The sequence below is a fragment of the Harpia harpyja genome, chromosome 17, assembly GCF_026419915.1.
Source record: "Harpia harpyja isolate bHarHar1 chromosome 17, bHarHar1 primary haplotype, whole genome shotgun sequence".
NCBI classification, from domain to species: domain Eukaryota; kingdom Metazoa; phylum Chordata; class Aves; order Accipitriformes; family Accipitridae; genus Harpia; species Harpia harpyja.
In genome coordinates, this window is record NC_068956.1 from 24,175,040 (window position 1) to 24,202,375 (window position 27,336).

The 27,336-nt window shown below is 39.4% G+C and overlaps 1 protein-coding gene across 1 annotated transcript in view; it reads right to left on the minus strand.

The window, feature by feature from the left end:
* ATP8A2 (ATPase phospholipid transporting 8A2) overlaps positions 1-27,336 on the minus strand; it is a 356,262-nt gene that overhangs the window by 151,065 nt on the left and 177,861 nt on the right. The window contains 2 exon segments of the mRNA XM_052812677.1: positions 4,656-4,766; positions 9,044-9,227. Of these exon segments, the coding sequence (XP_052668637.1) occupies positions 4,656-4,766; positions 9,044-9,227 (295 nt within the window).

Below are 27,336 nucleotides of genomic sequence, written 5' to 3' on the forward strand. Positions count from 1 at the left end.
CAGATAAACAACACGTTCCAGTGAAGTATTGAGCACGTTTTTCCTGTGCACTGTGTTGGCCTGAAAGCTATCTTCCATGCTACTGTTTCCACAGAACCATTCCCAACTGCCTTGAACTCTTACCTGATATTTCTTATATCGCCTTTGATCTTGCTGTGTTTCTCCTTCTCCAAGCATGACATGAAAGCAACATTCCTTTATTCTTTTACATTTGAAATCAGCTATATTTCAAAGCTCTGATGTCATCAGGACAACTTTATATCATCTCCAGTGAAATATATCTGCTCAACAGCTGTGAAACAGATCTTTTGTTCCACTACTCAGTTTAAAGCCAGCTACATAAATAATTGAATGAGATGGTGTGTTGTAATGATGCCCAAGTATTTGTCTGTCAATCTTTAAAAGCCAAAACCCTGTCACTGACCTACTACTTGAGGATGATGCTGAATGATTGGCTTTCCTCAGTAACAGCTTTAGCGCACACTGTTACTGCAACCAGACATGGGAAATACAGGAATGGACACCAAAGAGGGGGCTTTATATTTGCATTTCATCCCTGCAGCCATCTCGGTAGCCTTCTATGTAGATTCCCTTGCCACTGTTAGGACAGACCCAGCAGAGAGAGAGTGGGGAAAGGGCAGAAATTCATCTATCGACCAGCTCTGTGGATGGAAAGGCTTGATTCTGCACCGCCCTGCCATTAAGTGAGGCCATAAGTAAGGGTACCCCAACTTTACATCCTGAAGCATCTTGGAAGTGGCGACATGCAAGGGTTCAAGCATCAGGCTAAGAATCATGCTGAAAGGACATGAATTTCCAGGACCCGCTTTTCTTTCTGCTTTTGATTCATATTTCACTGAGTTTTCTATTTTCAAAAATCAAGGGGGGAAATTAAGAGAATGGCAGGAAGATGATGATGAAGAAATGCAAAGGGAAAGAGAGATCAGGTCAGAGAGAGAAGAGCAACATCAAGTTTCCGTCTATTAAGCCAACCCAAAATCTCCTCAGACTTCACCAAGCTTTATCACTTTGATGACTTAAAATTCACCTCTTAAAAAAATTATTAGGAAGGCCTAATCAAGGGAGAGGGAAAATAGACTCTTATCTCCATTTCCCCTGCAATCACTAAACTACAAGGCTTGCCTTCTGCTATATTAGCTCTCTACCTCCATGAAATTGTCCCAATATGGGTGCACGTTTTAGTCTTGTCAAAGCAACTGAAAGCACAGTTCCCTGTCTCTCCACAAAGAATCAGCCATTGCAGGAAGGTAAGCACCAGCCTTAACCCAGCAGCATCTCCTAGGAGTAAAGCCCATGATGCCAGTCACCCGAGTACACTTCCCACCAAATCCTGTATTTTAATTACTGCTTTTCCCAGAAGCCAAAGGAAAGCTGATGAAATTTAATGTTTCAGAGATGCCACGGTTTGGATCCTCCTGGTATAAAAGTGAAAGGTATCAAGATAAACTTCAAAGTGTGTTAGGTGTTGTAATATACCAATGTTGGGATGCTAGGAAAGGAGACAGCAATATGTTCTCCTCAAGCGCTAATCATTGTTTCATTAACTTAAGTTTAATCTTAATGTATGTCTGTGCAAGTTGTGTCCGGATATTCTGTGTGCTAAGCCTGAGTACCATCTCTTCTCTCTGATATTTGGAAAGTATCACGGAATAAAATTTATGATGAGCCCCAGTGCTTCACTGCTGCGAAACCCATTTACATAAGGCTTACTGTAGTTATTCCTCAGGTGTTAAAGCTTCATTGAAATAAAACAGATACAGTAACAAAGGTGTAACTGACAGTCATATTCACCGATGTGCTTTTTGATTCAACTCTATAAATATTTACTCAGTACAATCCTTCAGAAGATTTACTTAGAAAGTAGTTCAAGTTCAAATCCCCGTTTCATTACAATGCTAAAAGAATATTCCCCATACACCACAGATCCAAGCAGGAAGTACAGGTAAATATTAAACTTGTCCAGAGCATTGGGAAACAATCAGGAACATACCATATGCACTAGCAACAGTGCAGGAATGCTGGGCACTCAACTACCATTCTCTCAAGTTGAAGGATTTATTCCCTCGTGGAACTTCTCTTTCATGAGCATCACTCCATACCACAAACTGATCAGTGCTCCCAAGCCTCACAGCAGAAATACAAAACAACTCAGCTTTCTTTTTGTAAAGCTAAAAAGGGAATTAGAGACCTCTTCTCTCTCTTCTCTGCATCCCTAGGATACTAAAATTGGTCGTCTCTTCAGTTCCCAGGCAATTTGGCTACTTTTATACAGTTTTGGAGGGGAAGTTCCTTAAGGCCACTAGTAAAGAAACTCACCAGGGCAACTAAAACCAAACTGAGTTCTTCCCACTGCTGCAGGTCTACAAGATTTCTTCTGTCACTTCATCTCCTTTAAGCCTTAGACTTGCTCCCAACTTCTGCGCAGCGTGAGCACAGAGGGGTAACCAAGGCACAGGGCTGAAGCTTTCAGTGCTCAGGTGTTAGACGGAACCGACTCCCACCCTCAGTCATGGGCATCAGGAGATGCAAAAGCTCATTTGCCTCAGTACAGTATGCAGAAAGAACCGAACACAGACTAATACAGTGAAAAGAACATCTGACCTCACATTCTCAGAGCAGATGTGCATTTTATGTATCATCTAGTGATATCTCTGGCTAATAAAATTCCTCCCTATGGTTAAGATGATTAAGCTACCTCAGGCTGGAGGTCCCAGAGGCCTTCACCTGTCTTCAACCCCTGCCACAGCTGCTCACGTGGGAAGGCATAATTTTGCCATGCAACATTTGATACAGAACTTAATTTACTTGACAGACAGTAAAGGAAGCAAAGACACACGCTGCTACAATGGGCAAGAAGCAGGACTTTCAAAACTAATTTTCAAATGGAGAAAGAAATCCTAGAAGGCAATCATGAAGCTGTTAAGCATTTTCTGAACAATTCAGGGAAAACCCCAGCAATTCCCATGCTCAGTAAGAAACCCACTAGAAAGCTTCTTTTTAAAATTATTTATATTTCTTTTGGACAATCATGAAGATTATTGTCATCTCCAACAACACTCGAAAATCCTTACTAAAAACATGAGTTATGACCAGACCTAGTCAAATTAAGGACTCTTTCTGAAAAAGTAAAATGTGAACCAAATCTTAATTATCTAAGCATGCTAAATTCGTCTCAGAGCTGTGAAGGTGGCTTCTACACTAGGACAAGAACACACCTGTGAAATCTCAAGAACACTGCTTTAAATTCAGCAGAGAATCTGGCTAAAGAGTTGGAGCACAGTCAAGATTCGGATGTTTAAAATTTAGAAAAAAAAAAATCACCTCGTGTATTATTTCACAAATCTAGCATACCGTATATCACTCAACTATCCTGCTCTCACCCACTACAGCAAAACACTACCATTATTTTGATGGCATAGTGTAACTCTCTTGCAGTAAACAGACTAATCTGTGTTGAAATTGTAACAGCCAACAGCTAATTCAGAAATAGTTAGCATGGGAAAAATGGAGCAAGTTAGTGGAGCGTATTTGTTCTCTAAGAGCCTAACATCATGCATAAAAGATGATCAGACCCTGAGGGAGTCAGGTATACACACACTGACCACGATATGTTTCACTGAATAGTAAAACATTACTTAACCACTACCTCCCGTGATTGATATAACTAGCTGCCTAATAAAAAATGTTCTAATTTTCCTATCTGTTAACCTCACTCATGTCGGCTTAATTGTAAAAAGAAATAGCAAACCTACCTAATACATACACAAACATATAAAATAAAACTGACCAACAATGTGGAAATTGCTGTACCAAGTGACCACTTGATACTCAAGTGACCAATTCATTGAGTTCAAGTTTGTCATGTGTTTCTAAATAGGCAACAGCACAAGATAAACATCCCTTCCTGATCCTTCTTAAATTCAAGGCTATATCCTGAAGCATGAGAACTACACTCCTATCTAAGCAGGCTGAAATGCAGTGTATTAATGTTCATAACCGTATTCAGCCCTCTTTAAAATCCAGTTTCACTACTTGACATGTTCAGGCAATTCATTTTTCAAAACAGTTACATTTTAAGAATTACTAAATCAAAGACCCTGATTAATTTTATAACTTCTCTGGCACTGTAGGGCAAAATTATGTCCTCTGTTTCCGAAAAACAAGGCAAACTAATTTCAGTTCCAGCTAAGCTATGGTCTTTATAATTTGGAAGCAAGAGCTATAGTTTTTGCCTAGTTTATTATTTGCCTATAGACTTCTTCCCAAGTCTATAAAATGAACTTTTAATTTAATTTTATCCCCAAATTCAAGTTTTATAAACATAAGCTCCAACAGAAGTGTTTCCATGAATACAAAGAAGCTTTCAATACGAACATTTGCACAGAAGGAATGAACTTTGCCCCTGACATCTCATATCCAAGGCTTCACTGTACTGAAACCTTCAGTTTTCCTTTTGCAAACGTTAAAAGATTCAAGTGAACTAACAATCTGAGAAAGGAAACAGAATTTTAAGTTGTTAAACATGAAAAAGAGTCAGTCCTTTTAGCTCAATCCATTTGGATGAGTTTTTCTTTTTATAAGAAATGATTTGAGGAGTAAGCACCAGTAAGACCCATCCATTCAGTTACTCTTACCTCAATAATATACAAAACCACGTTCTTGTAGAAGCAATATAGTATGCACTTGGTAACTCGATTGTAACTCCAAGCTCCATGGACCAACAAAAGCTTCTCCAAGTAGGAAAACTGAAAGAGAGAAAACAAGTTTTCACATATATGAAGAACTATTTTAAAAAATTGGTTAAAGTAAACCCCTGCCCTCAGAAAAAGCCCTCAGATCAGCTATGAAAGCTGTTCTTCAAGTGCACTATTTAAATAGCTTAGTAGAAGATACATGCAAAAAACACTTAAAATATTTACAGGAAAAGCTTTTTTTGTAGCAAAACCTCTGAGTGTTTTTAGGTGGTCTTCACTGGCTTTAAACAGCAAGTAGTCTTCAATTAGTATTACTATCCTGATAGCAAAATCAAGCAAGGTTAACATAGTATAGCCTTGTAGATTGAATATAAATGTGAACTTTTCATGGTCAAAGAAGATTCCTGTGTTAGAGGGATCACAAGGTTCAGAATCTCCTTCCTCTTTGTTAAATGAACAGTCTGGTAATTAGAACTGTCTTGAGCTGAAATAAAATGTACAAGGTGGGAACACAAGTGAAAGAATAGATGCATAGAGTCTTTCATAGACAATGCATACTTAAATTTTCAGCCCACAAAATGTATGCAATTGTGTTATACAAAGCACCTAAAATACTGTATAAAGAAAGAAGGAGCATTTGCGAAAAAGGGCAAGTAAATGAATCTTGTAAAAATGGATACCTTTTAATGCTTGTTTGAACCACAGCTACAGCTCAAATTCAGCTTCTCAATTCAGTAGTTTTGAAAATAGACTTTTATAGAAGCAGTCTCACAACACAGCCTAGGAAACACGTAATTTTCTAGTCTTGGCTTTGTCAGTGAACTTTTTTTATGGCCTACATCATTTCTCTTTTGTCCAGTTACAGACAGCTCAAACTGGTGACTAGATTTACCGTTCAGCACGTGTATACCTGAAGGGTTCTTGGACACTAAGGTGGGACCATTGTTTGGTTTGCTTCCTTTCCACTGAGTGACTTGATAGGAAAAGGTTGACTTCCTAAATTTAGATTCTAGATCATGTATTTTAACCAAAAGTTATTTGAAATTGAAAGCTACAGTAATGAATTAGGACTGTCATGAGATAGCTCTGCTCCCATGATTTCCAGCACTGAAATCACTGAACCACAAATCCTGTAAGAACAGCCTCTCTCCCATGCATCAGCAACTCAGATTTGTTAGGATACGCCAGCAAGAAAGAAGGAGAGAAAATAAAAGTGAACCAAGCTTCACAGTTCAGTCTCTGCCTAACTTGAGTCAGGACTGAAAGTGGGACACTCACAAGGGAGTAGTTGACCTACTAGACACTTAACGCCTCAGTTAATATGCAACACAGCTACAACTTTCCTCATCAAAATTCACTAACAAAACACATCAGCAGTGATGGGAAACTTGCCACTATGTCCTGACAAGTCACCCTAAACACCTCTTGTAGAGAATAGTTAAGACACACCCTAAAAATTTCTCTCTGCTGAGTCTAACGAGTGACCACCTCAGATGTAGTCTTCTCTGGAGCTCAAGGCAAGAAAAATCCTACCAGTAATCACTCTCTTGTCTGTACTCTTATGAAAATGAATGCACTGCACAGCACAGCAAGGAAGATACTAGTAACCTAAATAACACAGTTCTGGGCCTGCTCACACAGGTGAAGAGTCCCACTAAGACGTGACAGGGAATTAATTTGTTTTGATGCTGGTCACTGAAATTATGCAAATGCACAGCTACAGGCATACTTGAGCGACTGTAGGTATAGGGGTCTACCAAGACATTGCCCTTGTTTGGACACTACTATATTCATAGAGTTTTAAATCAGAAGGGAACATCATGATCATCTGCCCAACCTACCTGCAAAAAAGTTTCTGTAAGTTTTCAGTTGTCTCTGTATCAACCCTAGCATAACTTTTTTTATACAGAGATTATCTTTTAGAAAGATACCCCCCCCCCCCCAACATGGCATCACCTCATCCTTTAGTCAAGATGGGGGGGATAAGACAACAAAATGCACCCAAAATGCAAGCCAAATTAAAAAAAAAAACAAAAAACAAACAACAAAAAACCCCAAACAACCTGAAACACGAACATTTGTTTAAGAAAGAAGTTCCCCTAGCAAAGAAAATGAAACAGTCCCTAGACACCAGTTGCTCTCTGGATTAAGATGATAAAGCCTTTTAACTGAGGAAAAAAGTTATTGAATTCTACTACTGTCTCTCTAAACAGATCATTTGATTTGGTCATTCTCTAAATATGGATCACTGGTGCAGTGTCATTTCAAGGGAAAAGGATGATTCAAACAGATGCTCCTTGCACTATTTGGAGTCAGACACAGTTACCTTTATTTTTGTTTGGTTTATGCTTTGATTCCCCCTGGAATCCTTAACAAGCCTATATATAGACTTTCTCTTCCATAAGTGCCTACTTCTGGCACCACTGTGTTTGAAATACCATTTGAACATGAGATGCCACATTATAGTGGTTGTCTTAAATTACTCAATAAGAACATACTCTGCCTTCAAGGCATGCACATACAGTAATGCTTTAGTGGGAGTTATATGTCTTCACTGAAAGAAATATAACCCACAGAGATCAAGTTTTTCTTTTGAACACTTTTTTTAAAACGCACATTACCGTACAATATTAGTCTCCTTTACAAGAAGGATTCCTTTGTATGTTTTCTAGTCAGCACAAAGCTCCTCTACACAATCACAAAAAATACAGTTCCACAGTGTTTTAATAATTTTTGAAAGTTAAAATTCTGTGCTGGGTGACAACCTTTTTTTTCATATTGAACTAGGAAGATTCATTACTATTGTCAGTAACTCCCTGACTGGAATTTAAAACAAGAGCAACTTACTTCCACATTCTAACACTAAATCCAAAGACAGGGGGTTTGTTAATGCAGAAGCAACACACGGACATGGAATTACTTCCTCAATTTAATGTAACTGAAACTAACACAGAAGGAATTGTGTACGGCCCTCTATGGACAAAACTCTCAATGCTTATATGCTTACTTATTAAAATTGAAGTAATCAATGATCTGAGGAAGTCTAAGCAAAGAGCATTCAATTAAGTTACACAGCAGAAGCAATATATAGTCTACAGAAGTTAAAAATGAGAAAGTCACAAGATACTACGGACTTTATAATTATGGCAGTTCCTATAATGCTGTGTATTTGGAATATGCCACTGTTTACGACAGAATAAACCCTTGATAAAACAGTCTAAAATTTTCAAGATAAATTTGGTGAAAGGTCTCAGTTATTCAAGCCTGAAACCAAAGGTGCTTCATCAGTATGCAGAACAGAGCAGCAATACAAGACTGCCACTTTGCTTCACAGCAGGGTTAACACAATAAACAGCTATCTGTGCAAACAGCAGCATTATCCACGCCTTTTCAAAACCTCACCTTCTACTGAAACTATCAGAAGATGGTAACATTTCATATCGCTTGGTAGAGCAAATCTGCCTATACCCTGCCAGAAGGGAACATCAGCTGATGCTCACGGATCACCGAGGAGACAGTGGATCATCTCTGTTTCTTGTCAGCTCCACCTGTTCTTGCCCTGCAATCAGCCTCAAACACATACATAGAGCACCTCAGCTGTAAATAGTATTCAGAGGATGTGCAGCAACTGTAGCACCTCCTTCCTTTCTTATGTTTCTTTTTACATCTTTATTCTACATCTTGGTTTCTTCAGTAAAACAAAAAAAGCTTTTTACTCTCCTCTTTAGCTGAAGTAATCAGTGCTGAATTTGATGGGATAGTTTGGGAGCACTCACTCAAAAAACATTCAAAATAACATACCTAAAATGAAAACGCTGGCCAGCTCTCTAGAACTGTGACCAATTCTTGGATACGTTGGGGGGCGTGGGGGCCGAATAAAAAAACAAAACAAAACAAGAATAAGTGGAGGAGACACCTCAAAATAAGTATTTCCAAACAGCCAAACTGTTACACACCTGGTTATAATGCCTACTCATAGCAAGAGAAAACAGCTTGCACCAAGAGAGATAAATTACACATAAAAGCATGTTAATATCAGCATCACACGAAGTGCCTCTTCCTGATTACTGAAGAGCCAAGACATTGCACAGCTGTCAGGAGGAAACTGAAACTTTGAGGGGAGGTGGAGCTTTGCCCTGAAGAATACAAAATTGTAATAATGAATCCCCCAAATACATCCAAGATATCTGTTTTAGACAGATGCCTTGAAAAGGAAACAAGCAGAGATGCTCCTAGCTTGAAGGCTAGGAGAAGCCATCAAGCACTACGTGGCTGCACAGTGCGTTTCTGACAACAGGATATGGCAGTTGCTCTTTTTTGCCTCTGACCTGTGCAATAGCATAATCCGAGCAATTGGTTGCCTGCATGCCCTCATTGCCACTGATCCCCACTCCAACGTGAGCTGTCTGGATCATTCCTACGTCATTGGCACCATCCCCAATGGCAAGTGTTATGGCATTGACGTGTTTCTTGACCATGTCTACTATTTCAGACTTCTGTAGAGGAGATACTCTGAAAAGGAGAGAAAAAGGTGTCAGTTTCTCACATGCTGAGCTATGTGCCTTTCCCAAAAGAACAGCTGTAATCTACATTTAGAAGTAATCAAAGGGCAGTTGCTGGGAAGTTCCTTTATTCAACAACTAGGTTTCAGAACCTGTGCCAAACTATTTCAGGAGAAAGTAGCTTTAAAAATAGTTTTGCATTTATTTACTTGCTCATATTTTATACAAAAGAGACCAAATAGATATGAAAGCTTTTAAAGCTTTGTTTTCCTCCCCCAGCCCCACGTGATACACTTTGGCATACACCAATGATGGTATATTGGGAACACCAGAGAAGGGAGTTACCTCTTCAACTACCATGGTTTACAGATTAACGGTGCAGGCTTCCCTGTCTGCTGTCAACAGTGCATCTCCATCCAGGAGGAGAAAGACCACTAATACATTCAGAGAGTAAATCAAATCAGACATTTTCAGTGGTTTGGCAAAAGGTACTGCAGGCTTACCTTATTTCCTCCTCCAGCTTACCTCCCCACTTGCCAGGGCCATCTTTCCAATCTCAGACTATCCAGTTAGGATCGGAAAGAATAAGGCCTCTCCCTGATCTCACATACACCTTGCATGCTGGTGCAGCTCTGACTTCAGTGATGACATTACTGAATGCCAATTCAAAAACAAAAGGCTGACTCCATGACATCTGAATATTCTTATCGGTTTTATTGGTAGTTACTTTAACCTGATCCCTCTCTCATTTTACATCAGTTCCAGTTCGATAAAAATTCATGGAATTCAATAGAATTAAACTAGTCTAAACCAGGGAAGAGTAGAAAAATACTCAGGACTAGGCTACTAAATTGGATAAGACACCCAAAATGCCCTTTTTTCATGGAAAAGTTGGATCAGGTTACCAAATCATATGAGGTATTCTGGAAATACCTACATGCAGATTAAATATTTCCATTCTAACCCCATCTGTACAAACAACCCTAATTCCTTTCCTCATCAGTTTTGAAGTTCCAAATTATTTTGTATTCCCTTAAATAAAGCTTCAGACAAAACTTTTCCACATCTCAAGTCAGCCATATAACACTCAAAAAAAAAAATGTAACTGATCTAAAAGCTTTACTATTAAAATAGGGGGAGAATGAGGAGCTTGGGGAATGGCAGAGACGGAGTTTTTTTACATGGCATTTTTTCCAGAGTCTACATCCTCTGGGAGCAACTTACACAGCCTTTTAATACACCCGGCTGGATTACTGCTGATTAAAAAAAAGCAGTTATCTTGTTCAGCATTTTGCTTTATAGCCTTGATTTTGTTTAGTGCTGATCACCTCTTAAAATAACTTGATGAGTAACTGGGGGAGAAAGAGTTCTTAAGAAAAATTTGCTGGGCTCAAAATTCACATGTGAACTAAACCACCTGAAAAGTCTAGCAGCTGTCCTGTTCCTAAAAGCTGAAAACAGGAAAAAGTTGACTGGGCCATAAAATTTACTTAATACCATTGGATAGATTTATTAAGCACTCTACCTGGCAATGAAAACACCACTTGGCACTGTAGGGGCCCAGTTAAATTACCAACACAAAACCCCAAACACACTAACTAACATATGATGCATGAAAGGTGTTGGTTTGTAGTTATAAAGCAGCTCTGAATATAGCTACATAAAATTTTAACTTCTCTCTCATACATACATGCACACGCACACACATCTCCCCCCCCCCCCCCCCCCCCCCCCGGCCAATATTCACATAATAAAATACTAAAGCATGGAACAAGGAGTCAACAAGGACCACAAGCCATAAAATAGGAACTCCAAAGGGACTTGGAGCCAGTTCTGGAGGGGTGGGATTGACAAGTGCACAGACCCCCATTACCAGCCCCAGGGGCACCTCCAGTGCACAGGACCATATACTTTTGGCAGTCCCCTTGTGCAATTATTTCATTGCAGCTGAGCACTGTGCATATCTGCTAACACCCTCCTCAGACATGCACGTCTCTCAGACGTCCAGTTTGTGTTCATTTAGTTTTCAGTTACATGGCAATAGAAATAGCTAAGTTGTTCCCTGGTTTCAAATAGGCTTAAAGTAACAAGGGAATGAAAAAAGACAGACTGTGAACAGCATCTCTGATTCTGTAGTTTAAACTAGCAGCTTGTCTACAGACATTTCAGACATGACCAGAATGTGGCAGAGATCCTCAAGCTTGTTCTAGTGCAGTTTCGCTGCGACATGTCAGGCAAGCTAATATAACCTGTATTCACTTCTGTGCCTGCAGTATAGGTGTGGATTCAGTTTTTAAGTCAACTTTGCCATTAATGACCCATTATTTGTCAAATCAATGGAATGCTTCAATATAAACACATTTATCACCTAGTACATAATGTACACAGAGTATGCTTTTACTGTCTTGACCAAATAAAGTTAATTATACCTACAGTTATATAATACCCAGTTAAAGACTAACATCTTTATATTCCTGAGAAGACTAAACAAGCTACAGGAAACACTGGATCTATACTTTAAACACCAAAAATATTTCTGCACATGATTTAAGAAGATGAAATCAAAGACAATATTTCAGCACAAAGTGTTACTTGATTATAGTTGTTTATTCTAAACACAAGCTTTATAGCAAGCATCCTCTTTGACACCTCCCCATCAAGTACAGCCCCAAACTCCAGAGAACACTTTTTGCTGCACACAGTAGATGAAATACAAAAGTTGCAAATTGAGATGGCTACCGATTTCCTGAGGGGTTTTACTCCCCTCCTCTTCCAACTCACACTCTCAGCCTCCAAACCTCTTCTGCTCCTTGTAATCTATTTGGTACCAACACACTGCATTAGATGACATTAATCCCCTTAGCCAGATGATCAGAGCTGCAGCCCATTTCTGCACATTTGATAGGCTGTCTACATGAATAACTGGAAGATTATAGCACAGGACACTATTAACCTGCAGCTTCCCCCAGGTGGTATCTTGGAAGGGGAGGAAGAATAGCCAAGTTCACAAAGATTCCTGGACAAATGAATAAGTTCAAAGTAAAAAGCACAAGGAAAGAACTAGCTACTTTGGAGAAAAATTTTGCAGCGACAGGCAACTACTGGTAATTATCATTTGGTGGAACATCCCTGGCTTTCACTGCAGAGCTCACTGCAGCAATATCAGGATGTAAGCCTTGCCTTGATATACACCCAAATAAGAATTAAGATGTGAGCAAGACATCAGTTGCATCAAAATATTCTGCTTACTCATGTATTCATTCACTGGTCAGACAGCAGTGCTTCTTATAAAGGTTCTTAGAGTGCAACTCAAAAGAGTTCACTGGAAATGTTGGTTTATACATAAGTTATTTTTATTGTCACTGCTCAAAAGCATCTTTGACAACAGATATAACCAACTTAGTCTAGACAGATTCTCTCTTTTATGCATACTCCTGGAAGAAAAAAAAAGAAAAAAAAAAAAAGTCAGGTTTCAAATACCACAATTACAGCGACCAGATCGAGTCATCAGATTCTTGCTCAATATGCTTCCCCAAGAATCTGAATTTAACCTGTTCGGGCTGCAGAATGCCTGGGGTCAAGACTGCAGCTTTATAAAGTTTTTAGCATTCAACATTTGGCTATGCAACATAACATGTTCATGGATGATGGAAGGGGCGCATAAAGTCAAGTGTCAGCCATAGAGCAGACCTGCTACTTGCCCACCTCTGGGAGTTCCTTCTAGTAGCCTTGCTCTTAAGAGGGTAAAAACTGATATGGAAAAATGGAAGGTTCTCCTCAGTCTCAAACTTGCTTAGTCTTTATCAGCACCTTTAACAGATTAATACAGAAAGCAGTTTCCATCCCGGAAGGAGATGACTGATGCCTTGATATCGCATTGCTTCCTCTGTAATGGGGTGTGTGGAAGCAAGAGAGAGCACAAAGCACTGTACCTTGGGAAGAAGCTGGGAGAGAAATGCAGCCTAGAGCCAAGAACCCTCAGAAAGATATGGACCTAATTATCCTCAGGTCACTTAAATCCATACGGAAACTGTGGAAGGAGGCAGAGGTAAGTGGTTTCCAGATAATGCAGTACTATACTGTTACTATCAGTAAATACTTTAAAGGTCCCTCTTGTACTTAAAGGAAGCTCATGAAAAAAAGAGCACAGGGCACAGCACAGAGCAGTAACACAGCTGGTTTCCACAGAGGATGTTAAGTGGCTTCCCACTGACTTCTGCAGATGAGCTCCTAATGGCTTCAAACCTTCAGCCTGCATTTACTTCTTTAGCCTGGGTGCACACGTTTATGAGCAGACTTTTTACCTGATATGTTTTGCCTGTTAAGAAAAGTTCTACTCATATGGTTTAGTCTTAGGTAGTCCTGCAAGGAGGACTCTATGATCCTTATGGGTCCCCTCTAACTTGAGGTATACTATGATTCTACTCAGCATTTTGCTGGAAGGTTTGCTCAGGCTTACTTTATTTCTTCAGGAAGAGAATTCAGGCACAGTTGGAGGATCTTCCAGTTTAATTTTCTTCACTGGGAATACTTATGGGACAACCAGAGCAATTCACAAGTTCATATCAGCTCTGTCATCTTTCAGTGAAAGATTTCACACACACAAAAAAAACCCCCAACACCCCAACTGGTGAAGTGGTGATATTTTCAAAAATAAATAGCAAACATTTTATTTAGAAACCAATTTTGGTAGTAAAATTTTTAAAACCTCAAAACTAAGTAGAAGCAAAACATCAAAATACACATTTTAACAAAGCAAAGCAATACAATACAGCTTTAACTTCAATTTTTAATGTAGTGCAACTGATTTAAATCAAATCAATTCCTTTACTGCACTTCTTGCAATCTGGCAAGGCAGCTATCCCTCTTATTCCCAGACCCCATCTAATGTATCAAGATGGATGCAGTCACAAATGAGTTGGGAAGGATACAATCAGCACAACCTGTCCTGTGTCACATAGGTCAGCTACACTCCACAAGATACCATCAGCAGGAAGTGAGAAACAGTTTCTTAATTCTGTCCCTATGCATATCTGTATTTATTGCACAGTTACAGATGCATGAGCGCAACTGATGGCAATTGTAAATAATACTTCTTACACAGGCCCTTAAACTACAGCTGCATCATTGCAGATGCTTCAAAGTATACAGACATAAACCACAGATGGGAAATTACAATGCAGTATTTCAGAAAATTATTAGTTTTATTTATTCATCCAAGTCTAAAGGACCCAATGAAGACAGGGTTCTGCTAGAGAACTAGCAACTGAGACTACCAACTGTGTATAAAAAGAGACATGATTAATGAAGAACAAGATAAGTAAACTTTATTGGAGTCCTTTTATCTATAAGACATAGACAGAAAAAGATAAAGTAATTTATAAGAGATCTGTTTATATACAGACCATCTTACAAGGCAACAAAGAGAAGGCAACCCCACAAGCTCTTCCACACCTGAGCAAGGCTCAGCTTGATACACACTCTCAGCACTCTCCTCCATTCCCTCTACAGCTGTTGTTTTTTGGGGGGATTTTTTTGTTCATGGGTCCCCTCCCCAAAAACAAGGAGACTGGAGCATTTCTGTTGAAGACTGCATACTTCCCCCACCCCCAATTCGATACAAAATACTCTTAAAACATTCTTACCCACACTTATAAATTTTTAATGTTCATTTGTAAAAAGAGGAAGGCAAGGAAGGAAGCTGCTTCAAGCATTACCTCCTTCTGCTTCCATGCTGTAACAAGGATTAAACACAAAAGACATTAATGTCTTTAACATGAAACATTAATTTGATATTCTACTTCCCTGAAATGCCTTGTTAATGCAACACAAGAGACCCTTAAGAGCCCACCTTTACTGCAGTAAACATGATTTTACCCTGTTATATCATAAAATACACTAGTACTTTAAAATGCTTAGTGACCTCATCTTCAGAAAAGGCAGAGATGGAAGACAGCCCACAAAGAGCTGAGAGCTGTCAATAATATTGACAGTTAAGCGTATGCATTGGTCCCCAGAAAAAGGAGCAAGATAAATTAACACACTACCAGAAGTAATACTCAGAAAGCAAGGAATGTTACCATGACATCATATTTAGCAGTTTTTAATTACACATTGATTTCTCCTGACACACACCAGGGTGCAGATTTCAACCATGTGTCATCCAAACAAGGGCTAGTCTTGAATTACAGTCATGATGCTCCAAGATATCTGGGACAGACTTATGATGACACAGTAACACACACAGAAGAAGAGTGAACAATAGCACACACACATCATATCAATTCAAAATGTGCATTACATTGAATGCTTTTAATTTACCGTGTGCTCTGAATCTCCTTCGCCTGCTGACAACCACAATTTCACAGGGACTGGCTCTGGTGCAGTACTTAAAACTTTGGAGACAGAACTGAGTGAATTGATGGATAGTTTAATGTTCATAAAAAGCACCAAAGGAATTCATCCAACTAAATATAAGTGCCTCCAATGGAGACATCTCTATCTGCACTAATCACACCATGCTCCTTTTATAGTCAATGGGAGAGAAACATGCACTTCTGGAGTGCAATTCATCTGGCTTATTTTAGACATGTACTTCAAGGGTATAGTTCATCTCTTACAAGTGCCCTTTTCTCTCCACCCAGGTAAAGGGGGCTGAAGGTGACTAGTTCACATGAAAAAGCCTACTACTGACATGTAAAGTTACACAGGGTGGAACCCATCTTACATTACTGCAGTGCTAAATACCTTCAAATTCATCGGGCACACAAGCTTTTCCTCTCTTGCTTTCTGGCAAGGTAGAATGCCTGCTTCCTCCTGATACAGGCACCCGATGCTGAACTGATTGATACACCATGTCCTCCTTCCCTTCTCTTAAAACTCTTGCGTCTTGACTGTGCTTCCAGCTCTTGCTAATTCTTTTCTACAGTAATTTCCCAGTCCCATCTCTTCTGAACACAACAACTAGAAGTCTTACCAAACCTCTACTGGCTTCCATAAAAACAACCACAGCTTCATCACCCTTTGTCATTTCAGCTGCAATCTCACTTCTCCATACTTTCTTCATTTTTTTCCTGAGCAGACCATTTTCCAAACTGCTTCACTTGTTCAAACTTATCAGACTGGTTTCAAGTCTATTTTTTAATTTCAAAACCAGTTTTACATCCTATTTCACTTATCAGGACTCTCATTTCATCTTGTTATAAAAACAAAACAAAAAACTTCCTTCAGTTTTTCAGCCTCACTGACGTGCCAGTCACACACTTGACCTTGAGTAACATATCACATCTAAATTTCAGGTTATCCAGAAGAGGGTATTTTTGAAGCCTAGCATGGCTCTAACTCATAACAGACACACCCCCCCACATACACGTTCACAGAACATGTGGCAGTTCTTCTTAATTTGTTACCAAAATACTCCCTTCTGCATCACTTTAGGTATAATAGAAATACCTTCTTAACATAAAGCTCTCTTTGTAGTTATAAAGCCACTGAATCATAGTCTTCTGAAAAGGAAGAAACCAAATTCACTTAGTACCTTTTCATCACAAAAGCAAAGATTTTTTTTTTTCTAATTATGTATGTTCTTTTTTTTTTAAATATATGTATCACTAGAGAATTTCTCACTTGCATTCCATACTTTAACAACTCATTTGCCATTCACAGTTGCCACTGAAATCTCCAGAGGACAAGCGCTATGAAATAATCTTTTTATAAGTTGGATTCAATGTATTAAACAGTGTGATAAAACACACAGCACCCCAGTGAACACAGGGTTAAGTTTCAAGTCAGCATCTTCTTCCTCTTTGATATACCTCCCTGCATGTTTCTGTCTTGATTGCCCTTCCCCCAACCTGCTTTATGGGGCAAAGATTAAATAGGGAAAATCTAGTTTGGAAAACAAATTATTTTGAAAGTGATGAGTTGGCATGAACACAGTGTTGAATGGGAGACTATTTTGCATTTTTAACTATAATGGTCACTAGTGGCAACAGCTATAATAAGTTTTTAAAGTGAAACTAACGTATCTAATTTTGAGCTTCCCTCACCCCAAGCTAATTAAGGCACATTCATTTCCATGCTAATCAGCCTGAGCAGTTCTCATGCAACACAGGAATCTGCCTTTTTCTAATGACAGAGCAAAAAAAATTCAGTCTGTATAATGTACAGATTAGTGCCTTTATAACCTTGAGGACATGGACAGAGAGCGAGCACCCATGTGTTTCACACAGCAGAGTTGTCTATAGACTTTTGCAACACCTGGTGAAATTAAGTGACAATTGAGACTATGGCCATTAATAAGCACGTCAGCCCATTTAGCGAGGCTCTGCCCTGCAGTGAAGCCAACTGATAACTGGGAGAGCCAGGGTGAGCACCTGCCCTTAGAAGCAGAACAGCAATACTGCGGCAGCATCGACCATGCCACATGGGCAGCGTTGTCACCTGGCAGGATCTGCTCCTCCACGCTAACTACAGCTCAGAAATACAAAATACAGCAGCTTCAGACAGCATTACTACTGTAAACTACTGCTTCGTCCAGGATCACATACCTAAGAAACAAACCACAACCACTGACGTGGGAGGAAGATGGAAGAAGATGTAGCTAGTAAATTTGAGATAGTTTGCCATTTCAGCAGTGCTACAAACACCAACAGTTTTATTTCTTCAGAGTTCTAATAACTCTGCATGATTTATTTTTCTCCCTCTCTATGAAAAAGAAAATGAGAATGCATATAAATGATCAACAGACACATGCAATCCAAAGCAGGATATCTTACCCAGTAATTATCATCAGAAGGCTGCAATGTACCAGTATATCATATTGAGGACTCACTACCCAAAATGAAAGTACCACCTATTTGTAAAAAGCAAGATTTTCAATTTCAGAATTATCAGTATACCTCAAAGGCAGTGTTATATTGCGTCAGGGAAGAAAGGTGAGCTCCCAAAAAATTTTTTCATGACAACACCACAGAAATACAAGTTATTTCCCACCCTCCCTTTAAGTCCAGTCTCTATTTAACAAGAACAAAATGCTTGTGGTAAAGTCCCTAAATCTTTAGACATTTAGGAAAAAAGAGCCAAACTTCTGGTTTTCACACTCCCTCCACAAGTAGGGAAGTTGAGCACCAGAGCGTTCCCACCAAGATTAAAAAAATTCAGACCACTTTTAGATAGAAAAGACATTGACAACTGGAAGTCTGACTGGGAGCAGCTCAGTCTTGGTCAACTATTAAATGTACGCTCTGTTCAAAGCCAGGTTAAGTATTAACTTACAGAAAAACACACACAGCATGCTCACTGCTCCCAAACACAAGCTGAAAGAAAGGATCTTTACATCAACCTCTAACCTCAGACTCAACACAAGCAACACTTCCAAGAAAAGAGTGGGGAAGGGAAGGAGGAATGAGAAAAGAGTAATATTCTAGAGCAAAGTCAGTTATACTCTAAGTTCATGATTAAATTGAAGCGTTACAATACGGCATCTAGAGCAAGGGGGTGCTTCTGCTGTGTTCAGTCACCACCTATGCTATAAGTTAATACGATCAAATTTACATCAAGAAGGTTTAGTGATAGCATCTCTGCCCATGGCCAGCCACTAACATGGCCATATTGGTAGGGCACCTGTAACCCTTGAACATACGGTTCCAGCATATCTGTACCTTGGTGAATGTTTCCGTATTCAGGTATAAGACAGAGAAATGCCCTGAGGTTTGTGAAAACAACATTGATTAATAGCAGCTGCTTCTGTTAATAGCAAAATAAAAAAAAACAGACAGCAGAACGAACACAACATATGTTGGTCCCCTGCACCCCTGATTTTCAAGCGCCTTTCAAGAGTGAGGACCCTGTGGCAGAGAAGAGCACGTGAAACCGAAGCCGCACATCGCAGGCTGTCACACAGGCCTTGAGCACACTGCCTACTGTAATAGAATTGGCAACTGTCAGGCAAGAGGAGGCCAACCTGGTCTGGTCGCACCCCTGCCAAACTTGGCGAGTAATTGCTTGAGCTGACTGTCCCCAAAAGCTTGTCCAGGCATTTTGGGGCAGTCCAGGCAGAGTCAGGGTGTACTTTAACAGTACAGGATAAACAATCACAGTCCAGCGTCCATGCTTGCTCCTTAGCACTCTTATTAACAGTGTATGTGCAGCCTAAAGTGCTTAACACACAAGGAAAAGCCTCACAAAACTCAACTCCATCTGTTTTTTTTCCAAACTTGCACTGACTTCAGAATCACGCCTCTTTTGAAAGCTCCAAGCTGGCTACCTTGCTATTATTGAAAGGAATCTTCAGGGGTTTTGAAAAAAAGGCGTCAAAGAAATTGCAGTTTGCATTTCCTGCATGCATCTCAACTCAGAGCTGATTTTCTTTTGCACATATAATTTTGGTATCATCCATATTTCTGACCACAGGATCAGTCATACCAGTACAGACAGAGCTTTGCACAGGACAGCGCTCCATGGAGTACAGACAGTCAAAAAAACCACAAATATTTTGCTTAATAGCTCAAACTAGGCCAACAATTTGCTTCCTGAATTAGACTAAGAATACAGAACTAGGAGCCAAGTCTTCACAACATCAAACCTTTGCATCTTTATAGAAAGGACACAAAAGTTCCAGTTTGGTAACATACATGCCCAGGTTTCACAGGACATGCTTAGTTAGTGCTAAGTAATAGGTGCCAGGACAGATCTTCCCTTCCACCACCCCTTTTACTTAAGGAGAATAAAGAGACACCTGAACAATTATACATAACAAGCTTTAGAACAGCAGAGGGACAATAGGTGCATTTAAGTTAACCTTTTCCTGAAAGCAAGCAGAAGGATATTGCCTGAAGGATCTTATTTCCTGGAGAGAAAACCAGCTTTGAAACATTTCCACAGGCATTATAATGAGCCCTTTTCTATTAACTTGTGGTCTTTCAAGGTGAACTGTTGGGCAACTAAGAGACAGCATAAAGTACCAGCCCATTACTAGGGGCAGAGAAGAACAGATTTCTTCCACGTCCACTTTTATACCACATTGGTCTTAGAAGGAGAGAGGCATCCTCTCACTGCTACAGTGGTTTTAAGCACTGAGCTGCTTCAGACCATTAGTGCCACAGTAACATCAAATTTGAGCATGTCCAAGTCATTAGTGCCAATGGAATTTGAAGTATCAGACAGAGCTACCTTATTATTGCTAAGGTAACTTAAATCACCCATAGCCTAGGCTACAACAATGAGCCAGACCAAATGAAACATCTTCTTAAAAAGATACCATGGAAACTGAGAAAAAAAGGAATTGCTAGAAGTTGAACTGTATTCACTGACACTCTTCATGACTCAAGTGAGATCAGAAATAAAAAACGTGGGAGGAAAAAAAGATGACTTGCCCAGTACTTAAAAATTCATGGGTTCTATAGGAAGCAGGAAGGCAGCGTTTGTGAGTCAGATAGGAAACTCTCCACATGTACCAGAATGTATCAGTATGGCTAAGTTGACGGTTTCTTTTTCAAATTCAGCCATTAAAAGCAAGTCAGCTTACAGTGCTTTCTGTATAGAGAAAGGCTTAGAGCCTATACATGCTCACCTGACTTAATAAAATGGCTTTTGTAGCAGCACGTAGTCTACTCTCAATTTACACAGTAAATTGTACTTTTTTAGTTACAAGCTAAAATTTGGAAGCCTAAGTTCACATAAACCTGTTTACTATATATCAGAAGTTTATAAGTTTGTGTATTTAACACACCAGCAAACTTCAAATAACAGCAATTCACTTTCAAAATACAATGCACTGAAAAATCCCATAGCCAAACAAGGCTATTGAGGTAAAAAGTGAGCCCTACTTTTAAATATGACCTGGCAACTGGAAAGCTCTTAAGACATATTGCAGAAGCCGAACATAGATGTGATAATGTGAAAAGCTGTAATGTTCGAAGGACTCGGCAAACATATAGTGCCTTCTACAAGCTCCTGATAGCTCTACAAGCTAGTCTACACAGCAGAATACAAGGCATACTAATGTACACACTATCTTGAAATAAACTGTGGCCAAGAGAGCGTAGAGAAGAGGGTGGGGGGGCAGGGGGAAATGGCAACAATATGCAAGAGGCTGATCACAAGCCTCTTCAGATCATATGTGCCAATTGCTTTGGTGACGACAACTGCGTATGGGAATTTGCTGTCAGAGTTCATGTGGCACAGCTTGTACTCTAACCACCAAAGAAGCTGGCTGTCTTGCTTTGCTGCCAGCATGCATCTTCAGGGCACTACATTTCTTAAAGTAAGTTTTGAAAAGCCGCTTCACTTACTGTATACCTATACAATTCTCTACACCCTATTTCTCCAAATAGGGTCAGAGTAGCTTTGCTAGAAGTTTGCTGGCAGTGACATGCAAGGCATAGTCAAATATTACCACAGCAAAATTCCAGAAGTAGTCAGCAACTCTCATCTGACATGAAAGTGGTCAAAACACTCAGTTCATGAAGATATTATATGAGCAGCTCTCCCATGGAAAAACATCAAGATTACAGACTACTAATAGCCTTACACTCACACTTGATCATGACTTAAAAAAATCAAAGCTAACACTTTGGATTAAAAAAAACTCCATAAAAACAGACTGAATGCCAAAGAAAGTAAATTACTAAATCTTCTGGATGTAAAAAAAAAACCTAAACAATTTACATTGAACAGAAAATCTGCTTATTCTCTAAATGCACTTGGCTATAATAGTACTGTAGATGCCCTGCTGTTTAATTTTTAGGAATACAGATTTTATTCTCATTCACATTGTTCATATCCAGTACAAAAAACACCCCAAACACAAGCCAATATGTTGAAGCAGGACAGAGGGATTAGCTCAAACGAGGATCCAACTGTTTTAATGTATTTGACACATTAACTAATACATCATTCTTTGTACAAAATATAGTTCACAGGAATAAGGTCAAATATACAGTATCCAACTGGCAATGGTCAGAGTACTGTGAGGGTCCATCCTGCTCAACAGCAGTAACCCAGATGCTGACAAAAAGGTTATCCTCAGCAAGTCTGCAGATGACACTGAACTAGGACTAGATTACAAGGAATCACAGGGCTTTTATTCAAAGGAACCTCGAGAAATTCAGGGACCGAGCCAAAAAACCTCATCAAGTTCAGACAGAGAGAGGCAAAGTTCCACACCTCAGACAAAATAACCCCACATACTAGTGCAGGCTGGGAAATGACTGAGTAGGAGCCCTGCTGAAGAGGACCTGGTTGTTACAGTGGCCATCAGGTTCAACATGAGCCAAAGGTGCACTGTCAGTGTGATCAAGGCACATTGTGTACCAGGTAGTGACCCAGTACACAAGTGTGACCAGGACAAAGACAGATGTTATTATCAGCCCTCTCCTCAGCACAGGTGAGGCAACATCAATAGTTATGTCCAGGTTTAGAGCCCAAGTTGAAAAAAGGAAGAGAGAAACTGGGAAGAGTCCATCAGAGAATTAACTAAGATCATCTAAATACATAAATAATTACATACAGACCATCTTACAAGGCCACAAAGAGAAGGCCTAAAATACATAACCTGTAAGAAGAGGTTGTGTCACCTGCGCTTGTGCAGGTAAGGGGTAGTTTAACAACAACAGTGTACTACTGCTTAACATAGAGTTATTTAAACTCTCCCATCATGTCAAACAATGTAACAAGGGCCAATGGCCACAGATTGCAAACTGGGAGGTTCAGGTTGGATATCACAGACATCTTCATGAAGGTGTCAAGCAACGGAAAAAATATGCCACAGAGGCTGTGGAATCTGCCCATAAGCATTTTCCATGGCTCAACTACAGAAAGTCATGGCTGACACAATCTACTGTGGATGCCAATCCTAACCTGAGCAAGGGGTTGGACTAGGCCTCCAAAGGTCCCTTCCATCTAGACTGTTCTAGACCTGAAGTCTCAGTTTAGTGACAATGGAGGCACGTAGCTATTAAAGGACTGATACGGTCCCTGAAGAGGGTTCCCATGTGGTTCTGTCACACAGTGAGGCCTGGATTTCAAAACCAAGTATGCTTACTCCACATGCTGCCTTATGTGCTAAAGGTCTCCAGTGAGGCACAGTAGAACTGGGCACTGCAGTAGAGAAGTGACCTCATCTCCTTCCCCTGCGTGTAGTCATCATCCTATGTTATTGGAACACCTTCCCCAGGTAAACACTCTTCTCCTTCCAGCCTTGCCTTTTCCTCATCCATCAGCACTTCAGACTCTTCTCACCATCACATCATTCCCTTTCTTTTGCCTGAATAACCCACTGGTGTTGAAGTTATTTATATAACTTTGTTCATCATTTCCTTAACTTGAGATTTTTGTATTTTAACAGTGGATACATTAGACTTGGCAACTTTAAGTTAACAACGCTTTGGGTAGACACTGTAAAATTTCTTGGTTATTTTTATGCCACAGACTCTTCAGAAAAAAAAAAATACATCTGGCATAAAAGCCAATCCATCAAAAGAAATAAACAGATCTCTTGAGGAAGCTAGACAGCCAGTGTAGACTCAACAGAAACTGCTCTGATCCAGCAAAAAAGTTCCACATGGGAAAGATTCCTTCCAAAAGGGTCACCTCTCAAAGACTTATATTTTTTAGAAGTAGTCTCCACATTACTATTTCCAAATCTAGCAAAAATTAACATTTTCAACTCATTAGTGCATGAAGTCTGATCACAACCCACTTTTCAAAGAAAGTCAGACCTTGTAGTAACAGGTATTTCTAGTTTCTTTCCCTCACCTTTGCTAGGTAAAAGGAAACAGAACTAGATCTAATTCTCCTAATTTAAGAAAACTGATCAGGAGTAAGTAGTAGAACTGAAAACTATTAGCCTCAGTTCTGTATAACAGTTGCTATGAAACTTTAGCATATGTATTAGAGTTGGAATCTTTGTAAATGCTAAGTCACATACATTTGTGTTTTACTGTGAAGAAAGGGTTTGACTGAAGACACTGATGTTCTAAGAAAAACAAAACCCTTTTCAGTTGCCTTGTGCTGTAATTATCATGGTCAATGTTAACTTCTACATTAAGATTTCCCAGCCTTTTATATCTGAGCCACACTTTTATTCCTCCCTACCCCTTCCTATGTTTGACTACATATGTGTGACATCTATAGAACAGCATAAATAAGACAATTAGGAAAGCCACAGATGCATTTTAAGTGGCTATTTGCTCAAGTTATTAGCTGACAGTAATCACTATGAGCCCAGTCTAAAGCTAGTCCTTCTATAGATTTTAATGAGGCTTGATTAAGGTCCAGATGGTCAGTCAGTCCTCTGTAGACCTTGGGTTCTCCCAATAAGTTCACCTAAAAAGTTTCCAAAGGAAGTTACATCCACGTGTCATGCAGAATTTCTGAATATTTACCACTAGCAACTGTCTTAGAATTACTATTCCCAGTACATCACACAGCAGCAGATAAAGAAATCAACTCAGTTGTGCGTGCTAATCAATAAATGAAGCAAACCACCACAAGAACCACAGAGTCCTCTCCCCATCTGTAGTATTTGCCTAGTTGCTAGAGAGACTCAAGGAATTAAAATTAAAAAAAAAAAAAAAAAAAAAAGAGGGGGAGAAGGGAACCTTTCACAACCATGTAACCCAAACTGGAATAATTGCTAGTACAAACAGGCTCATTTTCAAATATACGTGGGTAAAATAACAGCACAGCTCAAAGCAGCTGCGGTCATACTGTTTACTCCCCTTTTTGACATAAAAGCCTTTTCCTCTGTGAACAGTTCTTAATGCAGAAACATCTAAATGTATGCTAATGCCCAACAGAGCAATAACTTCCTTTGACTGATTCAACAGTACTGAAAGTACCAGGAAAAAAGAGCAAACCAAGTATTATACAAACAACCAATGTCTTCAATATGGTACGTGTCAGCATGAGAGCTGAAAGAAGTTGAACAAGCCAGCTACTAATGTCTTACATGGTTCTGAAAGTGGCAGCATTCTTAAGTGCTTGCAGATAAAAGTGTTTTTCTTAAGTTGTGACATCGATTTATAGAGCTCTGTAATATAATGAAAGTGCTTTGATTTAACATGATTTATGAAGCAAAAGCACTTCTGGTGTCTTCAGAAAAAGCATAGGAGTTTACAATAAACACAAGATAATTAAGTAATTTTGCAGCCAGTTACTCTCCTGAAATCATAATTAGGAAAAACAAATGTGACCTCTCTCTCCTTTTTATGCTGCTTAAAATTCCTTCTTCTGTCTTCCATTTCACTGACTCACCTTTCTTTCAACATCCTTTCACTGGAGAGTTTCCAGTGACAAACTTCTCTGGCATTACTTTACTGAAGACATTTTCAACTAGTCCCAATACCTTGTTTTTCTACAAAGCTGCTATAGTGTTTACAGAAGAACACTAAGACACACACAAAAAAATAAACCTGAACAAATGGTCTGTGACTTTTTCAAGAGTGCCACAAGTAGTACAAACTCTGGCTGCAGTGTGTTATGTTTTACCCTCCCAGGGTTCAGCACAATCTCCTTTTTTTTCTGATGCGTACTTGTTGCAAATTAGATTGCTAATCTTGTGATCCATCTCAAAAATACTAATAAATCCTAAATTGCTGCTAAATCAAAGCTGCACAACAGAATCTCATTTGTGGCAGTGCTCTATAATTAGAAGTTACTTAACTGCTAGAAATACAAATCTCTGGTTAGATGTAAATGACCATGTCCCAGATGCACAAAACACATAAGGATAACCGAATTGTTCCTTTAGATACAGACAGATGACTAAGTCCACTTCAGGGGGCAGGGATAAAGCTAGAGGAGATGGAGGCATTTTGCCTTCTGGATAACTGGTGGAAGCAACAACAGGGATAGAATTTAGAAATCAGGATCCACTGTCCTGTCCTCTTCAAGTAGCCCAACAGGTGACGGGTAGCGCACCTTACCTAAGCATGATCTCCAAAAAAAAAAAAAAAAAAAGGTAGCTGTGGTTTTAAACTCCCACAGTCTAAAGAGAACTCTTAGCTTAAGCCTGCTCGTGGGGTACCTTCAGTATGCATATCAAAGCCAGCCCTTAAAAGCACATTTATTTACACATATGGAGGCTTATTTCACGGATCTCAGACAAATTCAAGTACTATAGCTACTTGTCAGCTCTACCAACAGCCCTTTGTCTCAGTCCTTCTACCCTTGTCTGGGACGTGACTAGATAGAAGCCATACGTTTACAGACCTTCAGCAAATCAGTTGTCAGGCAAGGCTTTGGAGTAAATTGTATTCCTGGACCTAGGAATCTCAGCTCCACCTAAAGAAATCGCTCAGCTATGTCCAAAAAGGAAACAACTTCATAAATCCGCAAAATATAAATGACAAAACCCCCCACTGTGTAAGCACATAAACCCATGGTGCATCAACACTCTTAATAGGCAGCTCTTCTCTCCCAAACGGATAAAAAGACCCAGAAGAGGTCTAAAAAAAGAAAAGCAGGGAAGATCAAATATGTGGAAGTGCTTTCAAATAAGGACCCTTTATCTGAAAAAGGCAACTAAAAGTCAATATACTGGAAGCATATTTGATGAGGTAGGGAAAGAAAAGCAGCCAGGGTATGATTATTCATCATTTCTTCAAATGCAAGAACTTGATGGCATTGAATGAAGTTACCATGCAAATTTAAATGCAAAAAGAAATACTTTCTCTGCACAGTATGTAACACCCTCTGTCCTGGGTGAGATTACAGACTACTCTCTAATTGAGATTAGAATTTAAACACATTCAGAGAGAAAGATTTAACATTTATGATGGGGGGGGGGGGGAATCAATCTAGGATTATAAAAACAAGATACAGAAACAGCTGCTGGCAGCAGAGGTCTCACATTCACTAATTATATACACATACCCAAGGCGGCTACTACCGGTCACTGTTTGAAACCAAAAACTGGATTAGATTGGGTCTGGTCCAACACAGACATTCATAGATGAAACCAGGCTTAAGATCATTAACTGACAACTACAGCAAACGTAAGTTTCTATACGGATTTACCACTAGTCAAAGAACAGCTATACTGCAGTATTATCCACTAAGTTTGGAGATATCCTACTAAAAATCTCTTAGAAGTGATAAGGTAGAATCCAGCTCAC